Source organism: Somniosus microcephalus, chromosome 19 (assembly GCF_052327205.1).
Source record: "Somniosus microcephalus isolate GS21.2 chromosome 19, FLI_Smic_1.0, whole genome shotgun sequence".
Classification (NCBI taxonomy): Eukaryota; Metazoa; Chordata; class Chondrichthyes; order Squaliformes; family Somniosidae; genus Somniosus; species Somniosus microcephalus.
Window position 1 is genome coordinate 66,520,681 of NC_141005.1, and position 24,438 is coordinate 66,545,118.

Here is a 24,438-nt window from a genome sequence, read left to right on the forward strand (position 1 = left end):
TCACCACTCTTTTAAAATGTTCATTCTCTGCTGCTCCCCCAAGCCCCATCCCCAGTTACTCACTAAAATATTCCCTCTCCTTTCTTGCCTCGGCACTAAACGACTCCTCATCTTTGGTGATTTCAATCTTGGTTTCAACTCACCTTGCCCTTCTCCGATTTCACTGTCCTCTCTCAACCACTCCCTCCAACTCTTATTCATGGCCACCCCTTTTACCTTGCCATCTCCCATGACACCTCTACTCCCATCATCTCAATCATAGACAAGGCCATTTCTGAGCATTGCCTTGTATCCCTCACTACCTGCACCCCTCTATTTGCTTAAACCTCACAACTGTTGGCCCTCCATTCTATTAGAATTTCCTATTCTCTAGCATGCAGCCACTGCGGTCAGTTGTATCAGTTGAGATCAGCTCTCAGCGCAGGTCAAGGAGTGAATCTGAGACTTTCCTGGTGTATATGGCTCAGCATCACTTCATGTGATGCATTTACTCACTGAGGATTGGCGCAGATTGGTCTGACTTTGATGCATCAATAATGCTGTTAATCCTAATGGCCAGGAGGAATTGGTCTGAAGTCATTCCTTATACAATCATAGAAACTTACAGGTCAGAAGGAGGCCATTCGGCCCATCGTGCTCTTTGAAAGAGCAGTTGTGCTTAGTCCCACATCCCCGCTTTTTGTCCGTAAACCTGTAAGATCCTTGTCCTCAAGTACCTGTCCAACTCCCTTTTAAAATTATTTATGGAATCCGCCTCAACCACCTTTTTCAGGTAGAGCGTTCCAGATCCTGACGGTGGACTAGAGCAGAACCCGAGTCCAAATCTGCATCTCCAGTACTTCCTCCCCCATCCCATTTTGGATAAGTTTCAGTAGGTCTGATGGATACAAGCCTTTAGGATTGATATAATTTCATACCTTGTTTCCTATGCATCTTGCTTGCTCTTTACAGCATGATGTGCTGGGAACTCCTGAGTTATTCCCCAACCATATTCCCATCACAGGACTGAGTACAACACAACGACTAAAGCAATCATTAACGAATGGTTGGTGCAGAGGTTCAGAAGCTCTGACTTGCTGCTGGATTCTCTCTCAGCTTTTCTCTGATATTCACAGTCATTAGGTTTAGAGTAGTTATGGAAAAGGAAAAATGAAATGTGAAAATACACAACTGGAGGAGAGCTAATTTCAGTGAGTTGAAAATGAATCTGGCCCAGGTGGATTGGAATCGAGGACTGGCAGGTAAAACAGTAAATAAGCAATGGAAGGCCTTCAAAGAGGAGATAGTTTGGGTACAGACTCGACACATTCCCATGAGGGGGAAAGGAAGAGCATCCAAAGCTAGAGCTCCTCGGATGACTAAAGGTATAGAGATTAAAATAAGAGAGAAAAAAGAGGCTTATGATAAATGTCAGATTTATAATTCTGTTTCAATAATTATAATTCTGTATTCAGCTTGGTTCTCCACTGAATGTACAGAGGAGAACTGAAAAGGAAATAAGGGGGACAAAGCGAGATTATAAGAGATTAGCAGATAACAAAAGAGAACCCAAAAGTCTTTTATTTATAAACATATAAATAGTAAAATGGGCAAAATTAATTGGCACTTGGAAAAATATGTGTTAATAAATTAAAGCCAACACGGATTTGTTAAAGGCAAATGATCTTTGATTAACTTGATTGCGTTCTTTGATGAATTAATGGAGAGGGTTGATAAGATTAGTGTGGTTGATGTTGTGTATATGGACTTTCAAAAGGCATTTCATAAAGTACCACATAATAGACTTGTTGGCAAAATTGAAACCCATGGGATTGAAGGGGCAGTGCTGTGTGGATACAAAATTGGCTAAGGCAGGGGTTCTCAACCTATTTGCTTCTGAGGCCAACCCACCCCCTCCCGTGTTATAAAAATTCCACAGACCCCCTGTAACAGAACACAAGTATTTTTTCTGAATGAAATTAGTTATACAATTAAACATATTTTTGTTTTACTTAATTATCCTGAAGTTGAGACTGTCTCCGAGATTGGTAGAGTTCTGCTTAAGTTAGTAGACTGCCGCCGAGGTGGGTAGCCTGCCGCTGAGGGAGTTGAAGGCAATGGTCGGCTGCGCAGCGGTCTGGAAGTCCCGCACAGGATGGGCCGCACACCCAAAAGAAAATTAGAGGGAACATTGGTTGACGGCCGTACCAGCGCTCACTTCTCCTCCTGTCCGTTACTAACGAGTGGAGCGGAACGCGCCTGCTAAGACTGGACACCGTCTCCTTGACAATATGGCAGACCGATGACCATGAGTCTCTGGGGCCAAGTGGCGGTTTCCGGTGCCACGCGTCCTTTGCGCAGCTGAGGACTGAAGTGTTACTATGCTGGTGTTGATTGGTGACTGGGGGTGGAAAATAAAACTCTGTGCCCTGGATACTATAACCTTCAGGGATCGGCATTGAATCGACTTTAAATTGTCTGCGCGTTGGAGAAAGGGAACCACTGGTGGACCCCTTGAAGCCTTCTAGTTTTTCAGACTGGAAGGAAGTGGTGTCCCCCAGTGGTCAGTGTTGGGATCACCGCTCTTGATATGTATTAATGGGTATACAGGGCATAATTTCAAAGTTAGAAGATGATACGAAACTAGGCAATGTAGTAAACAGTGAGGAGGATAGTAACAGCCTTCAGGAGGACACAGACAGACTGGTGAAATGGGCAGACACATGGCAGGTGAAATTTAATGCAGATAAGGGTGAAGTGATTCATTTTCGTAGGAAGAATTCGGAGACGCAATATAAACAAAATGATGCAATGAAAGGGGATCCTGGAACAGAGCGACCTGGGGACGTACGTACATAAGGTAGCAGGGCAAGTGGAGAAGGCTGTTAAAAAGGCAAACATGATCCATGGCTTTATAAATAGAGGCATAGAGTACAAAAGCAAGGAAGTTATGCCAAACCTTTATAAAACACTGGTTAGGCCCCAGCTGGAGAATTGTGGCCAATTCTGGGCACCACACTTTTTAGGAATGGTGTCAAGGCCTTGGAGAAGGTGTAGAGGAGATTTACCAGAATGGTACCAGGGATGAAAGACTTCAGTTATGTGGAAAGACTAGAGAAGCTGGGGTTGTTCTCCTTGGAGCAGAGAAGGTTAAGGGAAAATTTGATAGAGGTGTTCAAAATCATTTAGGGTTTTGATAGAGTAAATAAGGAGAAACTGTTTCCAGTGGCAGAAGGGTCAGTAACTAAAGAACACAGATTTAAGATAATGGCAAAAGAACTAGAGGTGGCACGAGGAAAAAAAATATTTACACAGCGAGTCCCACACAGTATGGGCTCGACGGGCTGAATGGCTGCCTTCTGTGCTGTAACCATTCTATGAGTTGTTATGATCTGGAATGCACTGCCTGGAAGGGTGGTGGAAACAGAGTCAATAATAACTTTCAAAAGGGAATTGAGTAATTACTTGAAGGGAAAAAATTTCAGGGCTATGGGGAAACAGCCGATTAGGGGGCAAGATGGGCTGAATGGTCTCCTGTGTTGTATCACTGGCCGAGCCGATCATGTAATAATTTAATAACCTCTCCCTGACCTGTAAAGAAGGTTGAGAGCTGACTGTTGTTGGGATATGTTTTGTTTCAAAAGGCCTTCACTGTCCTTCCCAGCTGCCATCTCATTCCAGGGTAAATATGGTTCTGACTTTTTATTCATGAATGCTAGCTGCCTGTAATAGCAGTGAGATGAATAGTAAGATCCCTGCATTTTGGATGTTTTAAGTGGTGTTGAAGTTGGACTGGGGGAACAGAGCCCTGTGTCATTAGTGTTAGTGGAGACTGTAGTATTTTAAATTTGAGCTTCCCTTTTGTATGTCGTCTCTTATTGACTGGGTGATGCAAGATGGCATGCTTTCTAATTTACTAACTTAGTCACTCTCTCCTACTTAGTCACTGGACAAGCAATCTGTCCCCAAAAGAGATTGTTTAACCATTCCATTGATGCCTTGTTTAATCATTCCATTTATACCTTGTTTAACCATTCCATTTATACCTTGTTTAACCATTCCATTGATGCCTTGTTTAACCATTCTATTGATGCCTTGTTTAACCATTCCATTTATACCTTGTTTAACCATTCCATTGATGCCTTGTTTAACCATTCCATTTATACCTTGTTTAACCATTCTATTGATGCCTTGTTTGCAGTTGGTCCCTGGAAAACCTGATTCCAGCAGGTGTAATAAACCATTTTCTCCAGCAGAATGATTGAAGTGCATTTAATTAAACACTTGTGTGAAGGAAGGGAGATCCCTGTGAATAGTATTTTTCTTGTTAATTGTATCCCTTTCCTTTTAGGTGTGTATTTTAAAAAGAGATGTGGTTGCGCACCATTTTACCAGCGTACCTGATTTAATATTAGTTGTTAGAACTGTCCCATTGCCATTCAAACACCAGGCAACTATGTTACTGCTTCATTTAAACTGCCAGCTAATCACACTCAAGTCAGGAAAAGTAAAGTGAGGATCAGCTTGAACTTCACATAACTGAACCGAAAAGCAATGTGACTTGGGTCTGGGCACTGGGGGGGGGGGGGGGGGAGCGATTATATAAAAAGAAAGACTTCCGCCTTTTATGACCCCACGATGTCCCAAAGCGCTTTACAACCCATGAAGTACTTTTAAAGTGTAGACACTGATGTAATGTAGGAAACGCGGCAGCCAATTTGTGCACAGCATGTTCCCACAAACATCAATGTGACAATGATCAGATAATCCGTTTTTAGTGATGTTGGTTGAGGGATAAATATTGGCCAGGACACCACAGAGAACTACCATGCTCTTCTTCGAAAGAGTGCCGTGGGATCTTTTTCATCCACCTGAGGGGGCAGACGGGGCCTCTAACAGTGCAGCACTCCCTCAGTACTGCACTGCGTGTCAGTTGAGATTATGCGCTAAAATCTCTGAAGTGGGACTTGAACCTACAAGCTTCTGACTCGGAGGCCAGTGTGCTACCACTGAACCACGGCTAACACATGGTGTTAGCATTGTGACCTGGCTCTGGGCACTGTTGGGGAGGGATGGGGCAGTCTGTCATATATACCACTATGTCTTTACATGCAGGCAAGAAAATGCAGAAGGGCATAAAGAGATGGCAGTATTATGCTGAAAGACGGTGTAATTGTTTTTCTCGTGCTGTATACTGAATCGTTAATGTAACCCCACTATTTAAAAAAGGTGGTAGAGAGAAAACGGGGAATTATAGACCGGTAAGCCTGACATCGGTAGTGGGGAAAATGCTAGAGTCCATTATAAAAGATGTAATAGCAGAGCACTTGGAAAACAGTGACAGGATCGGACAAAGTCAAGATGGATTTACAAAAGGTAAATCGTGCTTGACTAATCTACTGGAATTTTTTGAGGATGTAACTGGTAGCATAGATAAGGGAGAACCAGTGGATGTGGTGTATTTGGACTTTCAGAAGGCTTTTGATAAGGTCCTGCATAAGAGATTAGCGTGCAAAGTTAAAGCACATGGGATTGGGGGTAAGGTACTGACTTGGATAGAGAACTCGTTGACAGACAGGAAGCAAAGAGTTGGAATAAACGGGTCCTTTTCCAAGTGGCAGGCAGTGACTAGTGGGGTACCGCAGGGATTGGTGCTAGGACCCCAGCTATTCACAATATATATTAATGATCTGGACGAGGGAACTAAATGTAATATCTCCAAGTTTGCAGATGACACAAAGCTGGGTGGGCGTGTGTGCTGTGAGGAGGATGCAGAGAAACTCCAGTATGATTTGGACAGGTTGGGTGATTGGGCAGTTGCACGGCAGATGCAGTATAATGTGGATAAATGCGAGGTTATCCACTTTGGTGGCAAAAACAGGAAGGCAGATTATTATCTTAACGGCAATAAATTGGGAAAAGGGGAAGTGCAACAAGACCTGGGTGCCCTTTTGCTCCAGTCGCTGAAGGTAAGCATGCAGGTGCAGCAGGCGGTTAAGAAGGCAAATGGTATGTTGGCCTTCATAGTGAGAGGATTCGAGTACAGGAGCAAGGATGTCTTGCTGCAGTTGTACAGGGCCTTGGTGAGACCACATCTTGAGTATTGTGTGCAGTTTTGGTCGCCTTATCTGAGGAAGGATGTTCTTGCCTTGGAGGGAGTGCAGCGAATATTCACCAGACTGATACCTGGGATGGCAGGAATGACGTATGAAGAGAGATTGGGTCAATTGGGCTTATATTCGCTGGAGTTTAGAAGAATGAGAGGGGATCTCATTGAAAGTTATAAAATTCTAACAGGACTAGACAGACTAGATGCAGGAAGATTGTTTCCGATGGCGGGGGAGTCCAGAACCAGGGGTCACAGTCTATGGATAAATTAGGACTGAGATGAGGAGGAATTTCTTCACCCAGATAGTGGTGAACCTGTGGAATTCTCTACCACAGAAGGCAGTGGAGGCCAATTCATTAAATATATTCAAGAAGGAGTTAGATATATTTCTTAAGGCTAAAGGGATCAAGGGATATGGGGAGAAAGCAGGGACAGGGTACTGAAATTGGATGATCAGCCATTATCTCATTAAATGGTGGAGCAGGCTCGAGGGGCCGAATTACCTACTCCTGCTCCTATCTTCTATGTTTCGGTGTCTTTCAGTGGTGCTGCAATAATGTTCTGCTCACTGTTTACCACCTTGCTTGTTTTGCATTCAGGTGAAGGATTAACATTGTCCTCATTGGAATGACGGAGTATTTACCCAGTTGTTAGGAGTGCATTCCCTTGTAGCATTAACACTGTTGGGAGACATTTTTGCCTCAGCATTTCTTGCAGATGTTCATGGCAGGTCCTGATGGCAGAGTCACCGGGAACTGGCTTTTCTAAGGCACACTATAGATGAGCTAGGATTTGGCTGTTAAGTAACTTATTGCAAACAATGAGATGTGCGAAATAAATAATCCTTTCTGTTAAGTACTGGGCAGACAGGCTGCCCCTAACTGTAAATGGGAAGAGTGCCACCTGGGAGTAAACTCGGCCTGTCCAACTTTTACTTATTACAGTTTGGTTATTGCAGTTATGGTAAAATTTAAACCAACATTTGTGGTCATTTGTAGTTTCATGTGTTGTCAAGCGTAATTTACTCTTGTACATGAATAACTGGTGGAAGATCATTAAGCTGCACAGACTCTCCACAGTGCCAAGGTTCCCTGCTTGTTTGTAATTGTACCACTGTGTGAATTAGAAGCGCTGCTGGTAATCCTTTCACATAGTTACCACGGCAGCGAAGTGTGCCCAAAGCCGGTTGTGTGTCTGCGGATGCTGCTGATCAGAAGTCTTGTCACCTGACCACTGACGAGGATGCGAGGAATTAGCAGCTTCCTCATACTTTGGACGTACAGCTGCCTCTTGTTGATCTGACACTGACAGATTTTTCCTTTTCTATTCACATCTGCAGAAATTTAACCCCAAAATCTTCAAGAAGAAGCCACGGAATGGAAGCTCCAATAAGCCGAGCTGTCCTTACTGTTGCTGTGCGGTGGGGAGTAAGGACCGGTCCCTCTCTGTTTGGGTAAGTTCTGAGTCCCAGCTGCCTTGTTTCAAGAATGATGAAGTATATTCGTTTTGCATTGTGATTGTGTGCACTTTTCCTCACTGGTACTGACCTCACAGTTGTGAAAATGGTGCAGTTGGAGGATAGAAAATCAATGGTCCATCTGCTGATGACATCTAGCTACTACTTTCCACCACCTCTTTCGCCCTTTCCACAGGCTGTGTGTTCTCAGTCTGCTTGTCCAATATCCAGTCCTGGATTAGCCAAAATTTCCTCCAGTTAAACTTTAGGCAGTGGCCCCCGCCACAAACTCTGTACCCGAGCCACCGATTCCATCCCCCTCAGGTTGAATCAGACTGTTTACGTCCTATTTTTCCCTGTTTGCGACCTATTTATCCCTGAGCTGAGCTTCTGATTCCCATGTCCTCTCCCATCACAAAAACTACCTATTTCCACCTCTGTAGCATCACGCGTCTCCGCCCTGCCTCACCCCATCTGCTGCCACAAACCCTCATCTGTGTCTTTTTCACCACCAAACTCGACTGTTCCAATGCTCTCCTGGCCAGCATCTCATTGTCCACCCTCCATAAACTTCAACCCATCCAAAACTTGAGAACGGATCTGGCCCGGGTAAATTGGAATCAAAGATTGACAGGCAAAACTGTAATCGACCAATGAGCTGCCTTTAAAGAGGAGATGGTTTGGGTATAGTCGAGGTACATTCCCACCAGGGGGAAAGGTAGGGCAACTAAAACCAGAGCTCCCTGGATGATGAAAGAGATAGAGAGTAAGATGAAGAAGAAAAAGGGTGTGTATGACAGATGTCAGGTGATTGGCAGAAGAACCAAAGGCGACATGAGGAAGTGAAAAAGAAAATAAGAGGAGCAAAGAGGGAGTATGAGAATAGATTGGCAGCTAACATAAAAGGGAATCCAAAAGTCTTCTATAGGCATATAAATAATAAACGGGTAGTAAGAAGAGGGGTGGGACTGATTAGGGACCAAAAAGGAGACCTACACATGGAGGCAGAGGGCATGACTGAGGTACTAAATGAGTACTTCGCATCTGTCTTTATCAAGGAAGATGAAGCTGCCAAAGCCATAGTGAAAGAGGAGTTAGTGGAGTTACTGGATGAGAGAAAAATTGATAGAGGAGATACTAGAAAGGCTGTCTGAACTCAAAGTTGATAAGTCACCAGGACCAGATGGGATGCATCCTAGGATGCTGAGGGAGGTTAAGGAGGAAATTGCGGAGGTACTGGCCATAATCTTCCAATCCTCCTTAGATACGGGGTGGTGCCAGAGGACAGGAGAATTGCAAATGTTACACCCTTGTTCAAAAAAGGGTGTAAGGATAAACCCAGCAACTACAGGCCAGTCAGTTTAACCTCGGTGGTGGGGAAGCTGTTGGAAACAATAATCAGGGACAAAGTTAGTAGTCACTTGGACAAGTGTGGATTAATTAAGGAAAGCCAGTATGGATTTGTTACAGGCAAATCGTGTTTAACTAACTTGATTGAGTTTTTTGATGAGGTAACAGAGAGGGTTGACGTTGTGTACCTGGACTTCCAAAGATGTTTGATAAAGTGCCACATAATAAGTTTACCAGCAAAGTTGAAGCCCAGTGATAGTGGCAGGGACAGTGGCAGCATGGATACGAAATTGGCTAAGTGACAGGAAACAGAGAGTAGTGGTGAACGGTTGTTTTTCGGACTGGAGGAAGGTACACAGTGGTGTTCCCCAGCGGTCGGTACTAGGACCACCGCTTTTCTTGACATATATTAATGACTTGGACCTGGGAGTACAGGGCACAATTTCAAAATTTGCAGATGACACTAAACTTGGACACGTGGCAGATGAAATTTAACGCCGAAAAGTGCGAAGTGATACATTTTAGTAGGAAGAATGAGGAGAGGCAATATAAACTAAAGGGTACAATCCTAAAGGGGGTGCAGGAACAGAGAGACCTGGGGGTATATGTGCACAAATCGTTGAAGGTGGCAGGGCAGCTTGAGAAGGCAGTTAAAAAATCATAGCGGATACTGGGCTTCATAAATAGAGGCATAGCATACAAAAGCAAGGAAGTTATGATGAACCTTTATAAAACACAGGTTTGGCCTCAACTGGAGTATAGAATCATAGAAAGTTACAGCGCGGAAGGAGGCCATTTCGGCCCATTGTGTCACAGGTGGGGCAGACGGTGGTTGAAGGGGCGGGTGGGTGGGGTGCTTGGGTTAACGTGCGCTCCTTGCGCTGCCTGCGCTTGGCTTCCGCTTGCTCCCGGCGAAGAGATTCAAGGTGTTCGGCGCCTTCCCGGATGCTTCTCCTCCACTTTGAGCAGTCTTGGGCCAGGGATTCCCAGGTGTTGGTGGGGATGCTACACTTTTTCAAGGAGGGTTTGAGGCCTCTACCACCCTTTCAGGCAGTGAGTTCCAGACCCCCACAACCCTCTGGGTGAAGAAATTTCCCCTCAAATCCCCTCTAAACCTTCCACCAATTGCTTTAAATCTGTGCCCCCTGGTTTTTGACCCCTCTGCTAAGGGAAATAGGTCCTTTCTTTCCACTTTATCTAGGCCCCTCATAATTTTATACACCTCAATAAGGTCTCCCCTCAGCCTCCTCTGTTCCAAGGAAAACAAACCCAGCCTATCCAGTCTTTCCTCATAGCTAAGATTCTCTGCTCCTGGCAACATCCTTGTAAATCTCCTCTGTACCCTCTCTAGTGCAATCACATATTTCCTGTAATGTGGTGACCAGAACTGCACGCAGTACTCTAGCTGAGGCCTAACTAGTGTTTTATACAGTTGAAGCATAACCCCCCTGCTCTTGTATTCTATGCCATGGCTAATAAAGGCAAGCATTCCGTATGCCTTCTTAACTATCTTATCTACCTGGCCTACTACCTTTAGGGATCTGTGGACATGCACACCAAGGTCTCTTTGTTCCTCTGCACTACTCCGTGTCCTACCATTTAATGTGTATTCCCTTTCCTTGTTAGCCCTCCCCAAATGCTCCCTCACACTTCTCCAGATTGAATTCCATTTGCCACTGTTCTGCCCACCTGACCAATTTATTGATATCTTCCTGCAGCCTACAGCTTCCTTCTTCAGTATCAACCACATAGCTGATTTTAGTGTCATCTGCAAACTTCTTAATCATACCCCCTATATTCAAGTCTAGATCATTGATACATACCACAAAAAGCAAGTGGCCTAATACTGAGCCCTGCGGAACCCCACTGGAAACAGCCTTTCAGTCACAAAAACACCCATCAACCATTATCCTCTGCTTCCTGCCTCCGAGCCAGTTTTGAATCCAACTTGACACTTTGCTCTGGATACCATGGGCTTTTAACTTCGTGACCAGTCTGCCATGTGGAACCTTATCAAAAGCCTTGCTAAAGTCCATATAAACTACATCTACCCGCCTTGTTACCTCCTCAAAAAATTCAATCAAGTTTGTCAGTCACGACCTTCCCTTAACAAATCCGTGCTGACTATCCTTGATTAATCCGTGTCTTTCTAAATGAAGATTTATCCTGTCCTTCAGAATTTTTTCCAATAATTTTCCCACCACCAAGGTTAGGTTGACTGGCCTGTAATTACTCAGTCTATCCTTTTCTCCCTTTTTAAACAAGGGTACCACATTAGTAGCCCTCTGGCACCACACCTGAAGCCAGAGAGGATTGGAAAATGATGGTCAGGGCCTCTGCTATTTCCTCTTTTGCTTCGCTTAACAGTCTGGGATACATTTCATCTGGGCCTGGGGATTTATCCACTTTTAAAGCTGTTATACCCCTTAATACTTCCTCTCTCACTATGTTTATTTCATCTAGTATTTCACACTTGCCCCCCCCCGATAGCAATGTCTGCTTCACCCCTCTCCTTTGTGAAAACATGCAAAATAGTCATTAAGAACCTTACCGACGTCTCTCGCCGCCACACACAGGGATGGATGGGCGGCGCGGACACGATGGGCCGAAGGGCCTCTTTCTGTGCTGTAAAACTCTATGACTCTATGAATCTACCCTCATGATCTCTAATAGCCCCTACCCTTTCTTTAGTTATCCTCTTACTCTTAATATATTTATAAAACATCTTTGGGTTTTCCTTGAGTTTACTTGCCAAGAATTTTTCATGCTCTCTTTGCTTTCCTAATATCCTTTTCAATTGCACCCCTGTACTTTGTGTTCCTCTAAATATTCTGCAGTATTTAGCCGTTGGTATCTGTCATACACCTTCCTTTTTTTCTTTATCCTACCCTGTATGTCCCTAGACATCCAGGGGGCTCTAAATTTGTTAGTCCCACTTTTTTTCTTTAAGGGCACATATTTGGTCTGAACCCTCCGGATCTCCTCCTTGACTGCCTCCCACTGCTCTGACACTGATTTGCCTTCAAGTAGCTGTTTCCAGTCCTCTATGGCTAAATCCCCTCTGAGCTTTTCCCAATTTAGAATTTTTATTCCTGGTCTATCCTTGTCCTTTTCAATAACTCCCTTAAATCTAACTGAATTATGGCCACTAGTACCAAAATGCTCCCCCACTGATGCGCCTTCTACCTGCCCAGCTTCATTCCCTAAAACTAAGTCCAGAACCGCCCCCTCCCTTGTTGGGCTTGCTACATACTGGCTAAAAAAGTTCTGGATGCATTTTAGGAATTCCGTATCCTCTATACCCTTCATACTAATTTTATCCCAGTTAATATTGGGGTAGTTGAAATCCCCTACTATTACTGCCCTATAGTTTTTGCACTTCTCAGAAATTTGTCTACATATTTGTTCTTCTATCTCCCTCTCACTGTTTGGGGGTCTGTAGTACACTCCCAGCAGTGTGATCGCCCCTTTTTTGTTTTTCAATTTGACCCATATGGCCTCGTTTGATGATTCCTCTAACATATCATCCCTTCTCACAGCTGTAATAGTTTCTTTAATCAATACTGCGACCCCCCTCCCTTTTTACCTCCCCCTCTATCCCATCTGAAAATCCTGTAACCAGGAATGTTGAGCTGCCATACCTGCCCCTCTCAGACACGTCTCTGTAATAGCTATAATATCATAGTCCCAAGTATCTACCTGTGCCCTCAGCTCATCTGCCTTGTTCTCTATACTCCTTGCATTGAAGTATATACCATTTAGTACAGGCAAACCTCCTTGTTGACTACTATCTAGCCCTTGATTCCTCTGACCTTCCAATTTATTTTCTATGTTTTTGTTTTCCAATTCCAGTTTTTCTTCCCTCCCTACTGACTCTATTCTTAGGCTCCCATCCCCCTGCCAAGCTAGTTTAAACCCTCCCCAACGGCACTAGCAAACCCTCCCGCGAGGATATTGGTCCCGTTCCCGTTGAGGTGCAACCCGTCTGGCTTGTAGAGGTCCCACCTCCCCCAGAAATGGTTCCAATTCCTCAGGAATCTAAAGCCCTCCCTCCTACACCATCTCTCCAGGCATGCATTCATCATCTCTATCTTTCTATTTCTGTTCTCACTAGCACGTGGCACTGGTAGTAATCCGGAGATTACTACCTTTTGAGGTCCTGCTTTTTAACCTCTTTCCTAGCTCCCTAAACTCTGCCTGCAGGACATCATCCCTCTTTCTACCTATGTCGTTCGTACCGATATGGACCATGACCTCTGGCTGTTCACCCTCCCCCCTCAGAATGCCTTGCAGCCGTTCAGTGACATCCTTAACCCTGGAACCAGGGAGGCAACATACCATCCTGGAGTCACGTCTGCGGCCGCAGAAATGCCTGTCTGCTCCCCTAACTATTGAATCCCCTATTACTATTGCTCTCCCTCTCCTCTTCTCCCCCCCCCCCCCCCCCCCCTCCCCCCAATCCCTGTGCAGCTGAGCCTTCCATGGTGCTGTGGATTTGGCTCTGGCTGCATTCCCCAGAGGAACCATCGCCATCACCTGTACTCGGCACCGAATACTGGTTGGTGAGCAAGATGGGCTCAGGGGACTCCTGCACTTCCTGCCTGGTCCTCCCCTTCTGTCTGATGGTCACCCATTCCCTCTCTGCCTGAACACTCTTAAGCTGCGGGGTGACCACCTCCTGAAACGTGTTATCCACATAGCTCTCAGCCTCGCGGATGCACAGCAGTGACTGCAGCCGCCGCTCAAGCTCCGTAACCCGGTGCTCGAGCTGCTGTAGCTGGCGACACTTCCCGCACATGTGGTCGTCCAGACCAAGGGAGGTGTCCAGGACTTCCCACATGGCACAGGATGTGCATTCCACGGGTGTGAGCTGTCCTGCCATACCTCTAATTAACAGACTATTTACTAACCTAGCTGGAATAAACTTAAAACTTTAAGAAAGCCAAGTATAAACACTTACCAGATACTCACCAATCAGCTCCCTCCCCTTGTGCTGACATCACATTTGAATTCTGACATCACTCTTTGAAAATTCTGCCGCCTCGCCGCTCCTCCCAGGTCCGCACTGCCGCTGCTGCTGTGGGGCCTACCTGCACCTCGGGCTCTCTTTATACCGCTGCTGCCGCCTCGCCGCTCCTCCCAGGTCCGCACTGCCGCTGTTGCTGCTGTGGGGCCTACCTGCGCCTCGGGCTCTCTTTATACCGCTGCTGCCGCCTCGCCGCTCCTCCCAGGTCCGCACTGCCGCTGCTGCTGCTGTGGGGCCTACCTGCGCCTCGGGCTCTCTTTATACCGCCGCTGCCGCCTCGCTGCTCCTCCCAGGTCCGCACTGCTGTCGCCACCACTGCTGCTGTGTCCAATTCTGGGCACTGCATTTTAGGAAGGATGTGAAGGCCTTAGAGAGGGTGCAGAAAAGATTTACGAGAATGAATCCAGGGGTGAGGGACTTTTACTTTTAAGTTTGCTATCCTCCAACTGATCATGCCTCTTTTATGGGACTTGTTGCTTTTTTGACATAAAGGTTCAAGCATTTGTGGTTAGGTAAGAGCTCAGTTGGTTTTGGTTTGTTGTGCCACCCCATTATCTTAAATGGTCTATGTAATTCAAAGAAGCATCTCCTGGCAGTCAGCCAGAAGCTTGCGGCCTTGGCGAGTTTGATGTAATTGTTGATTTCTGTTTCCTCAGCTGACGTGCCTGAAGCGCCCACTAGTGGTGATTCATGAATTATTTGACAAGTCAATCATGGACATCTCCTGGTAAGGGCTGTGCCAGATTACACTCAGTAGTGTTGTTTAGAGTGAAATGAATAATGTAATTACAGTGGGGATTTTATCCAATTGAAATGAGGTCAACAATTATGTGAAAAGCCATACTGCAATATTCAGTAGTTTTATATTCGAACAGATCACTTGTGTTTTTCTTGTGCGAAGCAGATTTAATTGCTGCTTTGTGTAAGAACGGGATGTGTGAAGAGCAGTGGCCAGCATGTTCTAGGATCAATGTGACAAACTATAAACTGGTTCTGAGCCCATGTCTTCTCAATGATATGAGACTAGCTTTGGTGTAATTTAATCTGCTAGATTGCGAATTTGCTGTGATTTCCAATCTAAACTCACTTCAGAAGGGATCTCGCATGGGATGCAATTTTAACCCACCTACTGCACTGAGACCCTTTCAACCGCACTGCTTTAATTATCCTTGTGGCAGGGACCAAACGGAGTGTCTCGGGTGCAGCTGCCCTTTCCTAGCTGAAAGTGAATGGTGAGGGTGGGAAGGAAAATGGCATCATTTTCAAAAATGTATTTACTGAGGAAAGAAGAGTACTTGCTTGATGAGAGAGTGAGGAGAGCCAGCCAGTTGCCTGATGCACAGTGGCAGCAGCTTGGATACATGTCTGGGGAGCGTCTAGACTTTTTGGAGGCACTTGCTGTCCAGTAGCTGCGTCTTGCTACACTCTGTGCTGTGATGCATACTCTCCCTCACCCTGCTCCTTGCCCCCTTTTTCTTTGTTGGCCCAGGTGCTTCCCCCAATTGGTGCTGACCCCATCTCTCCCTGACAGACTCCATTCCACTCTCTGTGTGCTGAGGGTACAGTAGTGTGTAGTGGTTATGTTACTGGACCAGTAATCTAGAGGCCTGGACTAATAAACCAGCGAATGTGAGTTCAAGTTTGCGAATTTGAATTCAGTTTTAAAATAAAAGAGCTGGTATCCGTAGAATGATCATGAAGCTGTCTGGTTGTCGTAAAAATCCAACTGCTTCCCTGATGTCCTTTATGGAAGGAAACTGGCTATCCTTACCTGGTTTAGTCTATATGTGACTCCAGTCCCACTCCAATGTGGTTGACTTTTAACTGCACTCAGTTGTGTCAAACTGCTAGCGGTTCAAGACGACGGCCCACCACCTCCTTTGTCAGGGCAGGTAGGGATGGGCAATAAATGTTGGCATTGCCAGCGATGCCCACATCCTGAGAATGAATTGAAAAAACAACGTCCTTCCTGACCGCTTTCTTGTTGGCCTCTATGCTTGGACTCATTCCCTTCCTCGCTCATTTCCCCCCCCCCCCCCCCCTCTCTCTGCTGGACAAGGTACTTTTCCCAGTTAATCATGTCCCTCTCTTCCCCCTTAGAGACCCCAGTCCTATCACTCTCTGGAATGTGTGCTCTTTCTTGACAGATCCAGATTCACTCTTTCTGTGCAGTGACATGTATTATCTTCAACTGACCCCATTCTGATCCCTGTGCTGAAATGCATACTCCCTCTCCTCCGCTCCTCTTGCCCCAGCACCACTGCTGTAGGCATCTCAAATTATATTTCATGGTAATTGTACCCATCACTCAATAACAGAAATTGGCAAGAGCATCCTCCTTTGAAACCGTCAATAAAGTTTTCCTAAATTTCAAGCTGGCTCATTTGGAAGGGTATCTATTGCTGGTATATTTTGTATTGATTGAGGTCACTTGCAGCCGGTTGATAAATTGAGTGGAAAGTGTGGACTGTGAAGATGTTAAATGTATGATTGTTTTTTGTGGTCTCTGCACCAGGACTTTGACAGGGTTGGGATTGCTGGTGTGCTCCATGGATGGGACGGTGGCATTTCTGGATTTCTCACAGGAAGAGCTGGGTGATCCACTAACTGAGGAGGAGAAGGTAATGCAGAATTGTGGCCGACTTTCTGCTTCTCCAGCTGCACTAAAAGATATACCTAGAATTACACAAGCAGCTAACACACTACATCTGTGTGTCTTGTATTCCATGCAAGTCCCTCGGTTGCTTGTAGATTAGTTTGATAACATAGCATGGAGAAATAATATTCTTCACCAAGTGGCTGGTGTGGCATCAGCATCCCAGGGCTTTCTGTGACCTAAATCTCTCAGGCTTAAGGGGTTTCTCAGTAGAGTCTTAAGGTGACGCACTCGTAAGAAAGTGAAATGCAGAAGAAGAAAAAGATGAACCATCTCTCTGTCTCTCTGTCTCTCTGTCTCTCTGTCTGTCCCTTGGAACCGAAGATGACTTAAAGGGTGGAAGATGCCTGTGCGTGAATTCTTTTAACGTGGGGTGGCCGTTGCACACCAGCTACCACACGGGCTTGACAGAGCAAGTTCTTGGTCCAATGGCAAGGGGATCCAAGATGATTGGAGACCAGGCTCTGCTACATCGGCCTAGCGCACACATCGGCAGACTATGTTCAACTCGCACTTGAATGAACTCGCCAACTCATTTTCCCTCTAATGTCGCACAGGAAAAACTTCCAAGAAAAGATAGCTATGAAATTTCTCCAAAAATAATTGCATGTTAACTTCCAAGATACATTGAATTGTTGGGCGAAGTGTCTTATGATGGTGGCTCACTGGAGGTCCAGAGGGAGTAGGCTGTGTTGGGTACTGAGCAGTGGGGCTCCAGGTGCAGGGCACCACGTTAGTGGAGCAGTCCATCCTCAGAGGGCAGAAGAACACTGTTTTCCACCAACCTACCGAGTATTTCAGAGCGATTAACAGCGTCCAGGAGAATTCTACAGCCTTCACTGTCTTGTTCAACCGTCTTCCAAGGAGAGGAAGGAAATAAATGGAAAGGAACATGTACAGGAACACAGTCAATCTGTTCCACAGGCTTTATACAGATGAGAGATTTGTGTAGTAGTAATTACTAATCCACACCACAAGTTCATTTTTAACATTAAAGCACCTACTGTGCGCTTTCTGTACTACAGGCGTGCCGAGAGTACAAGAGATAGCTAGCTTGATATCAAACTAGCTGTCTCTTCTCTCAGCACTCCTATAATTTATTTGGAGTGGGCACAATTCGGTGAGACTTAAGGTGGTCATGGAAAAAGACAATGACGGCCCGGAAATAAGGGTTCTAAATTGGGGGATGGCCGATTTTAATATGATAAGGCAGGATCTGGCCAAAGTGGACTGGGAGCAGCTACTTATAGGAAAATCCACATCAAAGCAGTGGGAGGCTTTCAGAAGGGAAATAGAGAGAGTACAACGCCAACATGTTCCTGTAAAGGTCAAGGGTGGGACCAACAAGCAAAGGGAACCTTGGATGACAAGGGATGTACAAAAATGCATTAGGAAAAAAAGGGGGGCTTTTGGCAGTTACAAAAGACTAAAGACGGAGGAAGCCCAAGAGGAGTATAAAAAGTGCAGGGGCATACTTAAAAAAGAAATTAGGAGGGTGAGGAGGGGCCATGAAATAACACTGGCGTGCAAAATAAAGGAAAATCCTAAGATGTTTTATAAGTATATTAAGGGCAAGAGGATAACCAGGGAAAGGGTAGGGCCCATTAGGGACCAAAGTGGCAATCTGTGTGTAGAGCCAGATGATGTAGGCGGGGTTTTAAATGAATTTTTTGCATCTGTGTTCACTATGGAGAAAGATGATGTAGACATAGAAATCGGGCAAGGGGACTGTGACATACTTGAACATATTAGCATCGAGAGGGAGGAGGTACTAGCGGTTTTAGCAGGCCAAAAAGTGGATAAATCCCCAGGCCCGGACGAGATGTATCCCAGGCTGTTGTGTGAGGCAAGGGAGGAGATTGCAGGGGCTCTGACACAAATTTTCAGAACCTCTCTGGCCACGGGGGATGTACCAGAGGACTGGAGAACAGCTAACGTAGTACCATTATTCAAGAAGGGTAGCAGGGATAAACCAGGGAATTACAGGCCAGTGAGCCTAACGTCTGTGGTAGGGAAATTATTGGAAAAAATTCTGAGGGACAAAATTAGTCTCCACTTGGAGAGGCAAGGATTAATCGGGGATAGTCAGCATGGCTTTGTCAAGGGTAAGTCATGTCTGACAAATCTGATTGAATTTTTCGAGGGGGTGACTAGGTGTGTGGATGAGGGAAATGCTGTGGATGTGGTTTACATGGACTTCAGTAAAGCTTTTGACAAAGTCCCGCATAGGAGACTGGTCAAGAAGGTAAGAGCCCATGGGATCCAGGGTGCCTTGGCGCGTTGGATCCGAAACTGGCTGAGTGGCAGGAGGCAGAGGGTGATGGTCGAAGGTTGCTTTTGTGACTGGAAGCCTGTGTCTAGTGGGGTACCTCAGGGATCGGTGCTGGGTCCCTTGCTGTTTGTGATCTACATAAATGATTTGGATGAGAATGTAAAAGGTATGATCAGTAAGTTCGCAGATGACACGAAAATTGGTGGGGTGGTAAATTGTGAGGAGGAAAGCCTCAGGCTACAGGAAGATATAAACGAGTTGGTCAGATGGGCGGAAAAGTGGCAAATGGAATTTAACCCTGAAAAGTGCGAGGTGATGCATTTTGGACGGACAAATAAGGCAAGGGAGTACACAATGAGTGGTAGGACCCTAGGAAGTACAGAGGGTCAGAGGGACCTTGGTGTGCATGTACATAGATCCCTGAAGGCAGCGGAACAGGTAGATAAGGTGGTTAAAAAGGCATATGGGATACTTGCCTTCATTAGCCGAGGCATAGAATATAAGAGCAGGGAGGTTATGATGGAGCTGTACAAAACGCTGGTGAGGCCACAGCTGGAGTACTGTGTGCAGTTCTGGTCGCCTCACTATAGGAAGGATGTGATTGCTTTAGAGAGGGTGCAGAGAAGATTCACCAGGATGTTACCTGGGATGGAGCGCCTCAGCTATGAAGAAAGACTAAACAGGCTGGGGTTGTTTTCATTGGAGCAAAGAAGGCTGAGGGGGGACCTGATTGAGGTGTATAAAATGATGAGGGGCATAGATAGGGTAGATAAAGAGGAACTTTTCCCCTTAGTAGGGGGGTCAATAACAAGGGGGCATAGATTCAAGGTAAGGGGCAGGAGATTTAGAGGGGATTTGAGGAGGAACTTTTTCACCCAGAGGGTAGTTGGAATCTGGAACTCTCTGCCTGAAAGGGTGGTAGAGGCAGGAACCCTCACAACATTCAAGAAGCATTTGGATGAGCACTTGAAATGCCATTGCATACAAGGCTATGGACCAAATGCTGGAAAATGGGATTAGACTGGACAGGGATTGATGGACGGCGCAGACACGATGGGCCGAAGGGCCTCTTTCTGTGCTGTAAAACTCTATGACTCTAACACATTTCTTTAATGGAATTATTAATATGCATATTGGGTGACCGTGCCACTGGAGATGTGGGCATTTTTAATTGAAAGTTTTCATCTGAGTTCAGCGATGTGTACATAAGAACATAAGAAATAGAAGCAGGATTAGGCCATTCGGCCCCTCGAGCCTGCTCTACCATTCAATAAGATCATGGCTGATCTTCTACCTCATCTCCACTTTCCTGCACTAACCCCATATTCCTTGATTCCCTTCATATCCCAAAATCTATCGATCTCTGTCCTGAATATATTCAACGACTGAGGCCCCGATTTTCGGGCAGCTGTCGGGCGGCTTTTCATGCGGCCGTGGTCTGAAAATCGCAGCAAAAGCGGGTCGGGACCCCCCCCCCGCCCCCCGCCTGATTCCCCGCCCCGTCCAACTTTCGGACTGCTGTTTTCACGCGCCCCGCTTCAGTCCCGCCCGCCGCTGGCGGGACTGGTCGTCGGAGCACTAACAAGCAATTATCTGCTTGTTGAAGTGGATTTTCCCGTGCCGTTGCGACTTTGGGGCTTTCCCCACCTGAAACCCGCCTGCGGGGAACCCCGCCGATGAGAGCTGGCGTGAAAACAGCTGGCTTGCTTGCTTGCAGCAGCAGGTCGCTGAGGGCTGAAGATATTTAAAGAGGCAGCATTTGCAGGCTGCAGGACCTTGTTGATCAAGGCTTGGGGGAACTATTTGAAGCCTTAGGAGCAGCTGCAGAAAGTTGGAGCCTCACACACTTCTTCAGTGTGAGCTCCTGGGAAGCCCCTCTCACCACCCTAACTCAGGACCTCCTCAACCGAGGCATCTGCTAGAAGCATGGGAGGCCTTTGGCACCTTCCCTTCCTGGCATTAGAGGATCTCCAACAGCAGAGGTGGCAGCAGCAGAACCAGGAACAGCAGGATGATTACCAGGAGCACCAGGCTGCTGCTCACTCACCTGAAGCTACACAAGCCAGAAGGGGCCAGCGCTTGGAAGTGGCTTGAGAGCACCTTGCTGCGCTTTAGGGGGCCAGTGGGACCCGTTTCTGCACTGGCAGTCCTACTCAGAAGGACTTCCATGAAGATCTGGTTTCTCTGTTCAACAGATGGCCAACGCTCCTCAAGAGATGTCATTCTCTTATGAGCACTCACCATGTTTTCCGTATGCTGGCAAGTTATCTCCTCCATGGAGGTTGCCAACCTTTCCATGGTGCTGCGTTCATGCACCAATGACTCCACAAAGGCTCTGCTCATGGTCGCTATGGACTCCTCCATTCGCTCCACACTCGCAGCGACCCTGGAGACAAAACCTGCCAGAGACTCCTGCATCTGTGCATGGAGATCCATCACCTCTTCTCTTGCGGATGGACCCAGAGGCAGAGGGTCGAGATGCAGCGCAGCTGAGCTGAACTGGCAGAGCCCTGCGCCCTCCGACGAGGACTCTCCACTGCTGTCCCTGTCTCCAGAATCTGCTGAGGCTCACTTGTCAGCTGTGAAACACCAGGTGACAACACTACTCTATGTCCCGAAGGTCCCCCCCGAGGTGTGAGTGTCTGCACTGGTGCTGGGTGCGCTTACTTCTGCTGACGCTGCGCCCTCAGAGGTTGGAGCTTCCTCTGAGGAGTCTGGCTGCACAGCCTCTTCCTCCTCCACAGTGAGGACGGGGGCTCTGGATGGTACTGTGGGGGAGTAAAGGAAGGAGTTAGAGATATAATGCCAAGGTTCCTCTGGTGACTCCCAGCGAGTTGGCATCTGCTGACACCTGCATCCATGCAGCATTGGTCTCAGTGTGAGGCCTCTTCCTCCCTGACCAAGGGAAGAGGACCTCCCTGTGGGCCCTAACCCCATCCAATAATGCCTGCAGTGAAGCCTCGTCGAATTTGAAGGCAGCTCGGGGTCTGGCACTGGCCACAGCTGCTGCAGGCTCCGCTGCCATCCTGTATGGTTCGTTTGGAAGCCTTCAGATGATGCAGTGCTTGCTATGGACCTTGAAAGCACCACGAATGATGACATCATACTGTGGGGATTCCTGACTCGATTTAGACAATTAGCAAGGCTTCCCACATGCTGGGAATTAATTGGCCAATTGAGGGAAAATTGCATGGGGCTGGCTGACAATTTTTTTATGTGTCAGAAACCCCACATTTGGGGAAATCCGACCATTTCCCACACAAGCCGAAAATCAGGCCCTGAGTCTCCACAGTCCTCTGGGGTAGAGAATTCCAAATATTCACCACCCTCTGAGTGAAGAAATTTCTCCTCATCATCTTCCTAAATGGCCGACCCCTTATTCTGAGACTGTGACCCCTGGTTGTAGACTCCCCAGCCAGGGGAAACATCCTCCCTGCATCCATCCTGTCAAGCTCTAAGAATTTTGTATGTTTCAATGAGATCACCTCTCATTCTTCTAAACTCTAGAGAATATAGGCCTAGTCTACTCAATCTCTCCTCATAGGACAATCCCCCCATCGCAGGAATCAGTCTGGTGAACCTTCGTTGCACTCCCTCTGTGGCCAGTATATCCTTCCTTAGGTAAGGAGACCAAAACTGTACACAATACTCCACGTGTGGTCTCGCCAGGGCCCTATATAATTGCAGTAAGATGTCTTTACTCTTCTACTCAAATCCTCTTGTAATAAAGGCCAATATACCATTTTCTTTCCTAATCGCTTGCTGTACCTGCATGTTAACTTTCAGTGATTCGTGTACAAGGACACCCAGGTCCCTCTGAACACCAACATTTCCCAATCGCTCACCATTTAAAAAATACTCTGCTATTCTATTTTTTCTACCAAAGTGGATAACTTCACAGTTCTCCACATTATATTCCATTTGCCATGTTCTTGCCCATTCACTTAGTGTGTCTATATCCCTTTGAAGCCTCTTTGCATCCTCCTCACAACTTACATTCCCAGCTAGCTTTGTATCATCAGCAAACTTGGATATATTACATTTGGTCCCCTCATCCAAATCATTGATGTAGATTGTGAATAGCTGAGGCCCAAGCACTGATCCTTGTGGTACCCCACCAGTTGTAGCCTGCCAACCCAAAAATTACCCGTTTATTCCTACTCTCTCTTTTCTGTCTGTTAACCAATCCTCAATCCATGCTAGTATATTACCCCCAATCCCATGAGCCCTAATTTTGTTTAATAACCTCTTGTGTGGCATCTTATTGAATGCCTTCTGAAAATCCAAATACACCACATAAACTGGTTCCCTTTTATTCTGCTAGTTACAACCTCAAAAAACTCTTACTTGTCAAACATGATTTCCCATCCATAAGTCCATGTTGACTCTACCCAATCCTCTTATTATTTTCTAAGTGCCCTGTTACCATGTCCTTAATAATAGATTCTAGAATTTTCCCTACTACTGCTGTCAGGCTAACTGGTCTGTAGTTCCCCGTTTTCTCTCTACCTCCTTTCTTAAATAGTGGGGTTACATTTGCTACCTTCCAATCCGTGGGAACCGTTCTAGAATCTGGGATTTTGGAAGATGACATCCAATGCATCCACTATCTTGATAGCCACCTCTTTCAAAACCCTTGGATGTAGGCCATCCGGTGCAGGGGATTTTTTGGCTTTCAGTCCCATTAGTTTCTCCAGTACTTTTTTTTGCTAACTGTAATTTCTTTCAGTTCCTCATTCTCGCTAGACCCTTGGTTCTCCACTTTTTCCGGGTAGTGTTTTGCATCTTCTTCCGTGAAGACAGACACAAAGTATTTGTTTAATTTCTCTGCCATTTCCTTATTCCCCATTATAATTTCTCCTGTCTCAGCCTGTAAGGGACCCACATTTACTTTCGCTAATCTTTTCCTTTTTACATACCTATAGAGGCTTTTACAGCCTGTTTTTATGTGTCTCACTAGTTTACTCTCATACTCTATTTTCCCTTTCTTTATTAATTTCTTGGTCCTCTTTTGCTGAATTTTAAAATTCTCCCAATCCTCAGGCTTACTACTCTTTTTGGCTACATTATAAGGCTCTTCGTTTGATCTAATACTATCTTCACTGTATTCACTAGAGTTTAGAAGAATGAGAGGGGATCTCATTGAAACATATAAAATTCTGACAGGGCTAGACAGACTGGATGCAGGGAGGATGTTTCCCTTGGCTGGGGGCTCTATAACAAGGGGTCACAGTCTCAGGATACGGGGTAGGACATTTAGGACTGAGATGAGGAGAAATTTCTTCACTCAGGGTGGTGAACCTGTGGAATTCTCTACCACAGAAGGCTGTGAAGGCCAAGTCACTGAATATATATATAAGGAGATAGATAGATTTCTAGACGCAAACGGCATCAAGGGGTATGGGGAGAGTGCGAGAATATGGTATTGAGATAGAGGATCAGCCATGATATTGAATGGCGGAGCAGGCTTGAAGGGCCGAATGGCCTACTCCTATTTTTCTATGTTTCTTTAACTTCTCCTGTTAGCCACAGTTGGACTACTTTTCCTGTGGGGTTTTTGTGCCATAAAGGAATGTATATTTGTTGTAAA

General features: G+C 46.0%; 1 protein-coding gene across 3 annotated transcripts in view; it reads left to right on the forward strand.

Annotated features, from left to right (window-relative positions):
- The window catches only part of hira (histone cell cycle regulator a), a 130,089-nt gene that overhangs the window by 34,494 nt on the left and 71,157 nt on the right, over positions 1-24,438 (forward strand). For all 3 annotated transcript variants that reach the window (XM_085961969.1, XM_085961968.1, XM_085961970.1), the window contains 3 exons: positions 7,428-7,541; positions 14,577-14,647; positions 16,436-16,541. In XM_085961969.1, the coding sequence (XP_085818095.1) occupies positions 7,428-7,541; positions 14,577-14,647; positions 16,436-16,541 (291 nt within the window). The remainder of the gene's footprint in view (positions 1-7,427; positions 7,542-14,576; positions 14,648-16,435; positions 16,542-24,438) is intronic.